This window comes from Lotus japonicus, chromosome 4, assembly GCF_012489685.1.
Source record: "Lotus japonicus ecotype B-129 chromosome 4, LjGifu_v1.2".
Lineage (NCBI taxonomy): Eukaryota > Viridiplantae > Streptophyta > Magnoliopsida > Fabales > Fabaceae > Lotus > Lotus japonicus.
In genome coordinates, this window is record NC_080044.1 from 70,778,867 (window position 1) to 70,791,574 (window position 12,708).

General features: G+C 35.9%; 2 protein-coding genes across 3 annotated transcripts; both read left to right on the forward strand.

Annotated features, from left to right (window-relative positions):
• The first annotated feature begins 464 nt into the window (after positions 1–464).
• On the forward strand, positions 465–7,941 carry LOC130715209 (ATP-dependent DNA helicase Q-like 5). 2 transcript variants are annotated; one of them, XM_057565286.1, is made up of 19 exons: positions 465–1,576; positions 1,954–2,007; positions 2,212–2,324; positions 2,435–2,647; positions 2,741–2,819; positions 3,062–3,115; positions 3,211–3,285; positions 3,434–3,487; positions 3,923–3,967; positions 4,049–4,143; positions 4,214–4,343; positions 4,939–5,010; positions 5,247–5,302; positions 5,575–5,677; positions 6,012–6,140; positions 6,432–6,601; positions 6,822–6,846; positions 6,947–7,062; positions 7,427–7,941. In XM_057565286.1, the coding sequence occupies exons 1-19, from the start codon at positions 509–511 to the stop codon at positions 7,512–7,514; spliced, it is 2,739 nt and encodes a 912-aa protein (XP_057421269.1). In that variant the 5' UTR covers positions 465–508; the 3' UTR covers positions 7,515–7,941. The 2 variants fall into 2 exon arrangements, with proteins under 2 accessions (XP_057421269.1, XP_057421268.1); XM_057565285.1 differs by having other exon boundaries at positions 466–1,576; positions 4,939–5,037.
• Positions 7,942–8,659: 718 nt separating this feature from the next.
• On the forward strand, positions 8,660–11,649 carry LOC130715744 (uncharacterized). Its single transcript, XM_057565861.1, has 5 exons — positions 8,660–8,914; positions 9,667–9,823; positions 10,282–10,332; positions 10,604–10,696; positions 11,380–11,649. Exons 1-5 carry the CDS (start codon positions 8,778–8,780, stop codon positions 11,449–11,451), a joined length of 510 nt encoding a protein of 169 aa, XP_057421844.1. The 5' UTR covers positions 8,660–8,777; the 3' UTR covers positions 11,452–11,649.
• Positions 11,650–12,708: the final 1,059 nt, after the last annotated feature.

The following is a 12,708-nucleotide window of genomic DNA, read 5'->3' on the forward strand; positions in this document are numbered from 1 at the left end:
CAACGAATTTAGCAAATCCGTGAGTTGTTATGTAGAAGTTTACAAGTATCTGTTAGTCATATTTCACAGGAGCGTAACATGGCGGCGGATGCTTTAGATAAGCATTTAACATGGGTTAATTCTCGTTTTTAAGTTTGGAAGTTTCCTCCTATCAACTTCGTGTCTCTTTTGTGCCAAAATAATCTTGTTTAATCTTCCTCGGTAACTAAAAAACCTATCGTAAACCAATTTTTTCATGTTACGGAAGTTCAATTTCCGAAAATATTTGAAAGGTACCTTAGCCCAAAGAAATTTTAGGATACACAAAATAGCATTTCAAGGGTTTGTTGTGTGATGACCATTAAACTATGGCAAGAATACAGGGCTTTGTTTAGGATTTCATGAAGCCCATAGCCCAACACGGCCCAAAAATCTAACCCATAAAAAAAATCAGAAAAATATTTGGCGGGAAATGTTGATATAAATGTTAGCTTCATCTTCGTCTTCATCTGCTCCGACCCGACAAAAAATGGAGTCCGATTCAGACTCCGACGGGTCTCACGTCTCTACAACTCCACCACGACAAGCAAATCCACCACCGCCACCACCACCGTCACCGCCACCAAAACCACCTCTTCTAGTCCCCAACAAACCCAAAAGAATCAGAATCAAGCCCTCAAAACCCAAACCACTCCCTCCCAAACCCCATCACAGCCCCTCAAAACCCGACCCGGAAGATCCAGAGCCAGACCCTCTCTCCCTCCCTTCCGCGCCCTTCCAAATTCGCCGTCACTCTGATTCTGTTCCGGCGTCGTCGACTTCCCACTCCATCGAAAACCTTCCCGCCGGGTTCTTCTCCAAATTCGCTTCCTTCTCGAAGATTCGAAGACCGGTTCTCAATCTAGAATCTTCTACAGACGAACCGGTTAGCAATTCAGACGCTGGGAACTCCGGGAAGCTCGAGAAGGTTGAGAAGAAGAAGCATCTTAACTTGATTGGTGCTAGCGTGCCGATGCCGACGGTGAAGCTGCGAAAGAGTGGTGGCGGTGGCGTCGGTGGCGTTGGCGAAGGGAATTTCGTGAAGCTGAACTTGTGTGGGAGAAAAAGGAAGTTTATGAAGAAGGGGTGGAAGAAGAATGGGAAATTTGGTGGTAGATGGAACAAGAGAAGTAAAGGTAAATTGGAACAAGATGGGGAGGATGATGAGGAGGAGGGTGGTTCTGGAAATGCTGCACAGCAACAGAAGAAGCAAAGGGGGCGTTGTAAGACAAGGGAGATTGACTGCGAAGCGGTGGAAGAGGCTGTTTCCGCGGCTCGAGATGAGGTATCTGATGAGAACTTGGTGAAGTTGCTGCAATTGATTTATGGTTATGAGTGTTTTCGAGAGGGGCAGCTTGAGGCTATCAAGATGGTTCTTGCTGGGAAATCAACCATGCTTATTTTGCCGACAGGGGCGGGGAAATCGTTGTGTTATCAGTTGCCTGCGATGATTTTGCCTGGGATTACCTTGGTTGTTAGTCCATTGGTAGCATTAATCATTGATCAGCTAAAGCAATTGCCTTCTTGCATTAGGGGTGCTCTCATCAGCAGCACCCAGGTGTGTTTTGTAGCCTTTCACAGTCTTCCTTACTCACATTTTAGCTTATTGATAACTTGGTGTGTGTTTGATTTTGGTTGAGTGGTGGACACAGAAGTCAATGCACTTCTCCTCTAAAGTTGCATTTTGTAGCTTATTGCTAGAAGCCTAGAATTGATTTTGGAACCTAAATTGGTTTGTAAAACCTAAACCAAACCTACTATGGCATGATATTTTTTAAGAAACAATAACGGCCATAGTATTTTTTTTCGTATGGTCAGCACATGAATCAAATAATGTTTGTGTAATTGTGTTATCTTATTATGAACCATATCTAATGACAGATAATTTAAGTTCAAATCTTTCTTAATTGATTTATTTTTGTTTCATTGTTTTAGACTCTTGAAGAAGCCTCTGAAACTCTGGTCCAGCTTCGAGAAGGTGCGATTAAGGTGGGACTTTTGACGACTGAATGCAACTTTTGGCACAGATTAGTTTTGCAGAAATATGTAGCACTCTTGCAGATTGATTTGCATATTGGTGGTGTCAATTGTTTATAGGCCATTTTTGTTTGACACATTTTCCTATCACGGTTTATTTATAGAAGGTGGTTACTCACTCTTACCTGAAAATGTTTATAACTCTAATTCATACAGGTGCTTTTTGTTTCACCAGAGCGGTTCCTGAACGAAGAGTTTCTGTCTACTATTTCTGCCGGGTCGGCTGTGTCACTTGTTGTTATTGACGAAGCGCATTGTATATCTGAATGGTGAGTGAATTCCAATTTTCATTTGGTGATATTCATATTTTGTACTTTGAGATCTCACGTTGTATGCTTCTGCTTCCTTGCTCATCATTAGATTTTAAACTATTTTACAGGTCTCACAATTTCCGACCTTCATTCATGAGACTTAGAGCATCTCTGCTTCATAAAAGGCTTAATGTAGGTTCTGTTCTAGCAATGACAGCAACTGCTACAACCACCACTTTAGATGCCATCATCTCTGCACTAGATATTCCTCGTACCAATCTTATTCAGAAGGCACAGTTAAGGGACAATTTTCATTTATCAGTGTCGATGGTAAAAAATAGGCAAGTTAGATGCTGCTATTTACTTGGTTAGTTTGTATGCATTCTTCATCTGAACTTTGTTAAACTTACACATCAATTCTTTGAACATCATAGAATGAAAGACCTCCTGCTTCTGATAAAGTCTTCTCCATTTGCGGAAGTTCAAAGCATCATCATATACTGCAAATTTCAGGTGTGAGCATGGATTTTTTTTTTCTATTTTGAAGTACTGGGTGCTCTATGATTTGATAAACTCATCCGCATTTGTCGCAATATCTTTTCTCTTCTAGTTCACAGCATTTGATATGTATAATATTGTTTAGAATATGGCTAATTACTTAGGCTTGCAAGTAATATTGTTTACTATAGTGGATATATCATATATAGTAACTTCTCTACATATGTAGAAATTGATTATGCCTTTTCTTGTTCCAGATAGAAACTGATACAATTAGCAGATACTTGAATGATAACAATATCTTGGCAAAGGTTAGCTCCCTATTTCTCTTTTTGACATTGCATGTCTTTCTGTAACCCTTGACGCTGAATGTTAAATCTGAAGATTGTTGTGAATTATGATCTAGAGTTATCACAGTGGTATCACTTCAAAGGAACGTAGCTATGTGCAGGAGTTGTTTAGTTCCAACAAGATCAGAGTGGTAGGATGAATTTTATGGTTCTAATCACTAATTTTATCAATTTCTTGGTGCGATGATTTTTTACATAGTATTCTTCATTTTTTTCTATCTTTGGTTCATTTAGTACAACAATACTACGCCAATTGATACCTTGCAATTTTTCATGAAGGTCGTTGCGACTGTGGCATTTGGAATGGGACTAGATAAAAGAGATGTTGGAGCAGTAAGGCTAATAATACATTATGGTTTTCACTATTCAGCATTAATTTGTCCGAACTGGTTTCGGACAATATAAGTTATCTCGGATGGTATACTTAAACAGTGATTCATTGATTCTCATTGTGCTCTCGTTGCTTGTCCATTTTCTAATGTTTCAAACCTGAAATTTTGCTGTATCAGAAACAATTGCTTCTTTCTGAAAAGATTTTTATTTTGTTAAAATTGCAAAATGGGAGGGGGGTGGTTTTGGAAAACTGGGCTCTTTTGCTGGTCTCTGTTCATGGGTAGTTCCTTTAATTGATAGTTACCATTTACAAATGCTGTTGACAATGCATAAACTATTCTCTTGTATTTCACATTACATATTTGCATTACTATATAAAGATCCTGTATGTCACAGTAATTCATAATGGATCTTCATTGCCATATCTTTGTTTAGGTAATTCATTACAGTTTGCCTGAAAGTCTTGAAGAGTATGTACAGGTATATGATTTCTTCTAAACTCTAGTAGTAGCATGGCAATCTATCACATGTTTTGCTTAATATATGGAATGGGTACTTTAGGAAATCGGACGTGCTGGAAGAGATGGGAGGTTGTCTTATTGTCACCTATTTTATGACGATGAGACATATTTCAAACTTCGTAGTCTAATGTACAGGTAAGACAATTCTTCTTCTTTTTTCCACACTGCCAAATTGTTCTTTATTTGATGCATTTCTTATCCTCAGTGAAGGAGTAGATGAGTATGCAGTGAATAAATTTCTGCGCGAAGTGTTTCCTTCTGACAAAAACTCATGTGGGAAAATCTGTTCATTAATCAAAGAATCTGCTTCACGCAGGTTTGATATGAAAGAAGAGGTACTCTACTCAATACTAACTTTGAATTTAAATTTTATTAACTTTAATAACTCGATTGAGTGATTTCGGTTAAAACTTTCAATGGATTTCATAACATCTTGATGAGGAGTTAGTCATGCTGATGTTATGATGATTAATGGAGGGAAATTGCAAATTGCTGATAGCCATGTCAGTAGCTTCAATGTTTTTGGACATGCTTGAATTAAGAGAATCATTAGCATAGTATCTGTGGGGTATGCATGCTCGGGGTAAAATGTCATTTTTAGGCATTATGATTGTAGGTAATCTTGTAAAAGTGCACGAATGTGATTTTGTTTATCTCTCTCCTTTTTAAGTTCTTGAAACCTGAGAGATCAACTTTAGACCAGACAAAGTAATGTGGAGTTTCTGAACATGATTAGGATTTTACATTTATTTATTTTATGGGCAACCATCTAATTACAAGTACTAGTAATTTTTCTACTTACGTAAGGAAATAGAAGCACATGCTAGTAATGAAACCGCTTCTTGTAATGAAACTCTAGATTGTTATATGTTGACTTTCAGTGTCTTGGTCTACAGTTTAAAACTTTTCTCCAATATTTTCCTTTATTAGGTGATGCTCACACTTTTGACACGCTTGGAGTTGGGCGATGTGCAGTACTTGCATGTACTTCCACCGATAAATGTAACTTGTGTTTTGAATTTTCATAAGGTGTGTGTGTACCTTTGACTGCATTAGATTTTTGTCATAAATAAATTTGTGAACACTATCTATCTAAGTTTATATGTTAAACTATTGATTTAAGATTAAGTTTTCAAATTGGACATTTCCATGTCATTTTTTGCTGAAATTTAGAGAAATAAGTGTGATTTCACTGATTAATTTGTTGGTTATATTTTTAATTTCTGGCACTAATGCAGACTCCACCACCGTTCCTTGCCAAAAAGGATTCTGCTATTGCAGTAATTATAAAAAGGTAACAATAAACATATTACATTTCTTTGCTTTTCACTGTTTCAAAACTTTTCCCTGTTTCCCTTGGATGGTCTGGTCATTATCCTACAAATTATTTCAATGTTGTAGACTTTGAGATGGAGTTTGATTCCAAAATTTCAGTTTCTATAAAGGGAAGGAATACCTACTGATGGTGCTTGGTTGTTCCTGATTACGAACACTGGAAAAGCAGTTTAATTCTAGTTATACTCATACATCTCATCTTTAACTGAATCGTTGTTATGTGATTTTCAGATCTGAAAGTAAGACAGGGCAATATGTTTTTGATATTCCAACTGTGGCAAATGACATGGGAGTTACTGCAGTTGAATTAACAAATCAGCTGTCCAACCTGAAGGTTTGGATTTGTGAATAACTCGAAATATTTTTTTCAAGAGTTCGCGCATGGACATAACATAACAAAGGATGTTTTGAAAGTACATGAGAGATCTTCCTTCTTCTGAGTAATTAAATTTAAATTCAATATATTTTTGTCATGATCTGGAAAGATAGTGTGCTTGGCTGTCTGTGTGCATGAGGGGGTTGTTTAAATTTTAATTTTGCATAAAGTATTTCCAATTCATTCTCTATTTTGGGGCCCCTAACTATTTTTGTGTGTGTGGTATTAGTAGCAGTCTTGTTTGTACTGTGGTATAAACAATCTAACCTCCTTATTTGTGAAATATTCACAGGTAATGGGAGAAATAACTTATGAAATGAAGGACTTGGCCTACTGTTATAGGATTGTTGAAATCCCAACAGATCTTTTTTCTCTATCAGCAGATGTTACCCAATGGTTATCTGAAGTTGAAATTTGCAAGGTAAGTAAATTATGAAAAACTAATGTGAAACTTATCCATTATGATATTTTTGGAGATACATTCATAATTCATTTAGGACGCCGTATCCTCTGCACAGTTTTTTTGTTTTCATGGGACTCAGATGTATATGAATGTTATTTTGATGTTGCCCCGTATTCCTCTCAATGATCAATGAGTCCGGTTGGATAATTTATTTTAGATTATATGTCGCATTGTGTGTTTGTAGAGTAATTCATTAATAAGATTTTACTGATTGATTATTTTCTCATGGTTCTTTCTTCTTTTGAGTAGGTACGAAAAATGGATGCAATGTTTAATGCTGCATATTTTGCTGTAAATCTATGCGACAAGATGCACGGTTGCAGTAATGCCAATCACACACCATGCTTGCAAAGGAAAATATTGGATTACTTTGCAGGAGTTGATAATACTGATTTCTGCAAGAAAATTTCTCAAAGCAGGTTTTTACTTCTCACCAATTTTTGTTACTTAAAGTTCAGTAGTATTGGTAGTAAAGAACACAAATTTAACCTATGACTTCTAAAATAGCTTTTTCGGGTATTCAAAGTCATAAATAAACTTCTCTTGCAAGTTGAGACCAACTTATTTGATTGTAAGGATATACTTCTGCTATGTGCTATATTGTCTTGTTACTAAAATTGCTTCCATTTACATGGGCAGCCCTTTCCTGCGAGCAGATATAAAGGTGAGTTGTCGCGTGGTCATACTGAGAATCTTAAATAAACTCAGATACATATTATGGTTGAAATTTCTGAAAAAGTATCTATTCCTTTGGGGATCACCAGGTCTTTCTACAAAGTAATTCACAGGCTCGATTTACACCAAGAGCTGTTGCGAGGATAATGCATGGAATTGCAAGCCCAGCCTATCCTTCTACAACATGGTGTAAAACCCATTTCTGGTACATTGAAATTTAATTTTTTTTATTTGGTGACCATAATTACTTGTTGATAGTAGGAAATAATTTGAGCGACTTAGTGTTTTTTGCACTAGTTTAGTTAGAGTTCTGTATACATGCACCAATATAAAAAAGTAAACATTAGCCACAATTTGCGATTTCAAAAATTTTAGCTTTTGTTTGGGAAACAAAAAGAGGAGGGAAAACCTAGTGAGCAGTTTCTATTCATTTCAACATTTTTGGCTCCTACTTCTATGTCACAGAAGAAGGTTAAATGTTTATTTGACTTTTTATTTCGCTGTAGGTTTAGGTTTATATCAGTCACTAGAGTAAGGTGCTAAATTGAACTTTTTTTTGTGGGTTGCAGGGGAAGGTATAAGAATGTAGACTTTAAGGTGGTGATGGAAGCAGCAAAGTCAGAACTGAAGAATTATGTTGGAAAAGATATGCTGTAGCCATTTATTATTGATTTTATCATCTGATTTTTTTTGGATTGAGGGTCCCTGATCTTAAACCGAATCCATGGTATGCATTGATCCAAGGGAGAAAAAAACAGTAATTTTGGGGACCTATGTGAGTCCTGTCATGTTGTCACTGGCGTGAATGTGGCGCCAGCACAAGTCTGTTGCCTCAGGTTGTGACATTAACATAGGCCAAATGAAGATTGAAGCTCAACCTAATGCGGTGCTACTCTTGCATTTGTCCATTGGGATACTATGCGTCCTAGGTGGTAAGGGTCAAGGATTTACGACCCTTATCTGTCTTATTCCCCCCCCATTATGTAAATAGCACTCAATGATGAAGGATGCTATCATTAACTTAAATTCAAATATGTAGTGCATGTAAACTTTCGCCATTACTGAAAAATAACATGTTAAGCAACACAGTGGATGAAGTGTGTGAATATAGAAATCTGGATCCTCTAATGTTTTTCCATAAAAGAAAAATACATTTTTTTTATATAAGATTTATCACATTACTGGTTATGACAGGTCAAATAAGTACTGTCTTCTGTTTAATGGTTTAGAGCAGAGTATATTATTCGTATAATTCTATGGAATATTCTGTTGATTTTGTCAGTGAATATTCCGTTCTTATTTCTTAGTTTATTCTTATATTCAGTTTGTTTAACCATAAGAAAAAAATATTCAGTTATAGATAATTTTTTCAGTATCTCCCACAATTGTGGTGATAGTAATCATGTAATTTACCACTGAGAATAACTAATCATCTCACTACAGAGTACAGATGTTCATATTAAGGGGTAAATGGGTAACCAAAAATATGTTTCATTCTCAGAGTTAAGAATCCAAAACAAAATACATGTTGCATTCAAACTAATTTAGCTTTGACTAATACAAAGTGCTGCACATGGGCTGATAGTATGACACATGGCACTTAACATACGCATGTGAGTTAACTGTATGTTACATTTGTCAAAATGTACTACTTTTACTAATTCAATGTTTCAAAAACTAAAATTACTGAACCCTTAAATCTAAAATGACTATTCAATCAACTATTATGCATATTCTACCTGTCATTATCATATATCTAAAAGCTTAGGTGCGACCGTTAGTTAGCATTTGGAACAAGCAACCAACCAAACAGTTAGTTAAGACGGCATCTTCTCAAATGAATCTCTCTTTTGTTCCCACTCAACATACCTACCAGCTTCCACATCCTTTACTAATTCTTCATAACTTTCAGCAATAGCCATGGCTATGATGGGTGAGACTGAGGTTGCAGCCATGCATTCTTCAACTTCCTTCTCATTGATCTCTGTCAATTACCCTCTCATTTCCGCCCTCGTTGCTTTCGCTCTTGCCCAAGGCATCAAGTTCTTCACCACCTGGTTGGTTGGTATTCTCTCTCTTTTTTTCTCCTATGACTCTTAAATCCATATGACTCTTATATTATGACTCTTAAATCCAATTTGATCTTGTTGTTATGGTTCTATGATTTAGGACATGAGAAGCTTTTAACAAATAACATAATTAGAGTCAACTTATAGAATGTTTGAAAATTCTTGTATAATTGATTCTAAACCCAAAATCAATTCTAGGAAGAAGCTTCCTCTGGGTAGTTTTTAGGTACCAGAATTGATTCCGAGGAAAGAGAAGATGATATTTGGATGCAGTAGTTTTTTTTCTTCTCTTTAATTGGTGTAAACTCGTTCGGGAAACTATGACCGTTCCTCCTAAGAGATGATCAACCTGGGGTTTAAATTTGTGTAGTCACCCTTACAGGATCTAGCTTCTCTACCACTAGATGACACGTTGTTGGTGGATGTAGTAGCTTTGGAGGGCAAGGCCGCAAGGATTAGTTTTTTTGTTTGTTTTTAAATTTAGAGAATTATATAATAGTGGTTGCTTGAGTTGATAGTGTCTCATTTTGTTCCTCCCTTTTTAAAGTTTTTTACATAAATAAAATGTTTGAATAAATTAAAATGAAAAGCCTCCTCCATCCAAACAAAAAGTGTCTTAATTGAGAAAAGTTTTTAGTTTCACTTATGTAAGAAAAATGGTGTAAACAAGCAGCAACGAAACATTAAACAATTTTCTCAATTAAAACAAGCCCACCCTTGATGTTTCTTAGATAATGCAGGTTTAAGGAAAGAAGATGGGATATGAAGCAATTAGTAGCATCTGGTGGAATGCCATCATCTCATTCAGCAGTTGTCACTGCTCTTGCAGCAGCCATTGGGTTCCAAGAAGGCTTTGGAGGACCTCTTTTTGCAATTGCCTTGGTCTTAGCTTGTATTGTATGACTTCTCTTTTTGGTTCTTCAAAATTTGTGTAGAGGCCTCATAAAAGACTTGATATTTTGTTTACTATGATGTGTGATATAAGGAATATTCAATCTGATGTCCTATTTTACTTGTTAGCATGTTAGTATCAACTTTTCTTTCATGATAGTAAATTCTGGACCCCAGGAGCTACTAACAAAAGTTTCTCCCCAGAATTGATTCTGACTTTACAACCAATTGTAGAGGTTTTTCCAAATATGTACTTAGTTACTGTTAAGAAAGCATCTGATGTCCTACAAACAACTATAGCATCTTTGGTAAAAACATATTTTGGGAATTTCAAAAGCCCTTTCAGGAAATTATGGAAAAAATGATTTTTTGGCTGCAAAAGATGTACTAGGTTAGATATGAGAAATTAATGTAATGTTGTTTCATATGGCTCTGTAAATTTCTGATGAATAGATTGCTGGCAGGTGATGTATGATGCCACTGGTGTAAGGTTGCAAGCAGGACGCCAAGCAGAGGTTTGATGTTTATGCTACTAATTTTTTCACCTATGCCATATTTTCCCCTTTATTTCTATGCACATTTCTGTCTTATATAGATATGGAATTCCAAAGCCACTAGGATTGAGCTAGTTGGTAGTGTTTTGGGTAGTTTGAACCAAAAACAAATGTTACTGAAGACTTTTTCTGTTTGCCTGTGATTGCTGTGAAATAAAACCTCATTCTTTTGTTTTGGATTTGTTTCAATGTATTTTATTATACTAAATTTGAATGGGTGAAATTTTCCCAGGTTTTAAACCAAATTGTGTATGAACTCCCAGCTGAGCATCCTCTGGCTGAAAGCAAACCGCTTCGCGAACTTCTTGGGCATACACCTCTTCAGGTTACCATTTTGCATTTGATTGTTTCTTATAATTATTTGATGGATCTGTGTTTAACCAATGGAATTTACTGCACCAGAAGATGGCAGTTTTTGCATTATTAGACTTTTTGCACTGGTTCCATAACTTTGTTACTAGACATTCTATGTAAATGTTGTGGAGAAGCTGACAGGAAATCAGTTAATGTGGTATGTGTAAAAAGAAGGTCTTTAGACGCATTGGTGAGAATGGTTGATAACATAGTATTTAGACTCGTAAAGAGGGGTAGATGGAAATAAAAAAGAACTTGGGAGGAGATTGTTAAAAATGCTTATTATTAATAATACTCCCCATAACCTGGTTTTTTATCGAGTTCAATTGCGTAGTGTAATTCATATAGTCACCCTCACTTGGTGGAATAAGACTTTTGTTGTAGTAGTTGTTATTCTATATGAGCATTTCTAGTTCCTCCTACATCTGTGAATGCTATATTCTTAAGAGATTATTCATTCCCAAGTCTGTTTTTCTAGGAATTATTTTAGAAAGCTGGAAACAAACACCCCCTGAAGTTTAAAAAAGTAGGTTAACCACGGTATTATACCAAATGCGTGTTTGGATCAGCGTTGTTCAAAAAATTGATTGTTGATTGTAGTGCCAACTCTTTTACCACTGATGATTCTCATTCCTGCTCTCCTTCATTCTGCAGGTCATTGCTGGTGGGTTACTTGGGCTCTTAACAGCAGCAATTGGCCTTCTAGGAAGAGTGATTACTAGTTAAAATTGAGGCTTCTTTTCTTGACATTCCTAACAGGTGCAATTTCAGTTCATTCCATGCCAATGGTACGCAAGTTGAACGCATCAGCATTTTCATGCAGAAATGCACTTCAACCTCTCAAGTCAGCAGTAGAATTCAAAACAGAATTTGTAGACTCCAGTGTTTGATGCAATGGAAGTATCTATCTCATAGAATCTTTTACTTGCTAGAGTCGCAGGGTTTAAGTTTGCATACTCATTCATACTCACTTTGAGATAAAAAAAAAAAAAAAAACGAAACTCCTTTTATGAATTTGGATAACAATCCGTTCGAGCTTGGTTTCACATATATAGACTAACAATAAGTTTAATATCATCATGGACAATCACATGTGGATATCTTCTATTAACCTCAAGTCCTGAAGCATTTAATTTCAGGTAGATATGGTAAATGAAGACTTGAAAATGGCATTAAGAACACTTTAGTCTATAGTGGTAATAACTAATAACCAGACATGCCATATTCATTGTCTCATTGAGGCCCTTGGAGGTTGGTATTCGGGTCGCACAACCCGTAATAAACGGGCCGGTTCAAGTTAATCTGCATAATAAATGATTCGGAAGAAGAGATGTCAGCCCCCTACCAAAGCTTGTGGATCACTGGGTTGCTCCACATAGAAATGAATTTAAAAAAAAAAAGCTAAAATAAGTAGATAAAAAAAGTTATGGTTTCTATCACAGTCACGTCAAGGGTTTGGAAATATATTTATCCAAAAAAGTTGGTACACTATTCCGTTATAATCATTGCAGCTTCCACTGGACATGGCACTCTTCCTCCCACGTCTCACTCTCCCTCAAAATTTGCTTATTGATATCTATCAGACTTCATCACCATCACAACCTCTTGCAATAATTCAACTTCATAAATTCACAACTACCCTACTTCAGAACTTGTATATATCTCAGATATATGTACTCGAACCCAAAGAAATATGATACATTAATTATGGTAGTTGAATCGTGTATCGTATCGTGTATCGAAAGATCTATTTTTCGTATCACATATCGTATCGTATTATGTATCGTACGATACAAACACAAACAAAAATAAGTCATAAATGAAAAATATATGATATATATAATATAATTAATTAAAATATGACAAATACAAGTCTTCATCTCCTTCAAAATCATCAATAACATGACAAATGCAAAGCACTTCCATACTTGCTAAACTATGCTTTGATCCTACAAGGCTACAACTTAATAAAGAGTTGAAATT

Excerpts from the sequence above, each read along its gene's own strand:
- LOC130715209 (XM_057565285.1), top strand. The coding sequence starts at position 509 with ATGGAGTCCGATTCAGACTCCGACGGGTCTCACGTCTCTACAACTCCA. Across the intron at positions 1,577-1,953 it reads CTCTCATCAGCAGCACCCAG|ACTCTTGAAGAAGCCTCTGA; the intron begins GTGTGTTTTGTA and ends TCATTGTTTTAG. Across the intron at positions 6,141-6,431 it reads CTGAAGTTGAAATTTGCAAG|GTACGAAAAATGGATGCAAT; the intron begins GTAAGTAAATTA and ends TCTTTTGAGTAG.
- LOC130715744 (XM_057565861.1), top strand. The coding sequence starts at position 8,778 with ATGGCTATGATGGGTGAGACTGAGGTTGCAGCCATGCATTCTTCAACT. Across the intron at positions 8,915-9,666 it reads ATCAAGTTCTTCACCACCTG|GTTTAAGGAAAGAAGATGGG; the intron begins GTTGGTTGGTAT and ends TAGATAATGCAG. Across the intron at positions 10,697-11,379 it reads TTGGGCATACACCTCTTCAG|GTCATTGCTGGTGGGTTACT; the intron begins GTTACCATTTTG and ends TTCATTCTGCAG.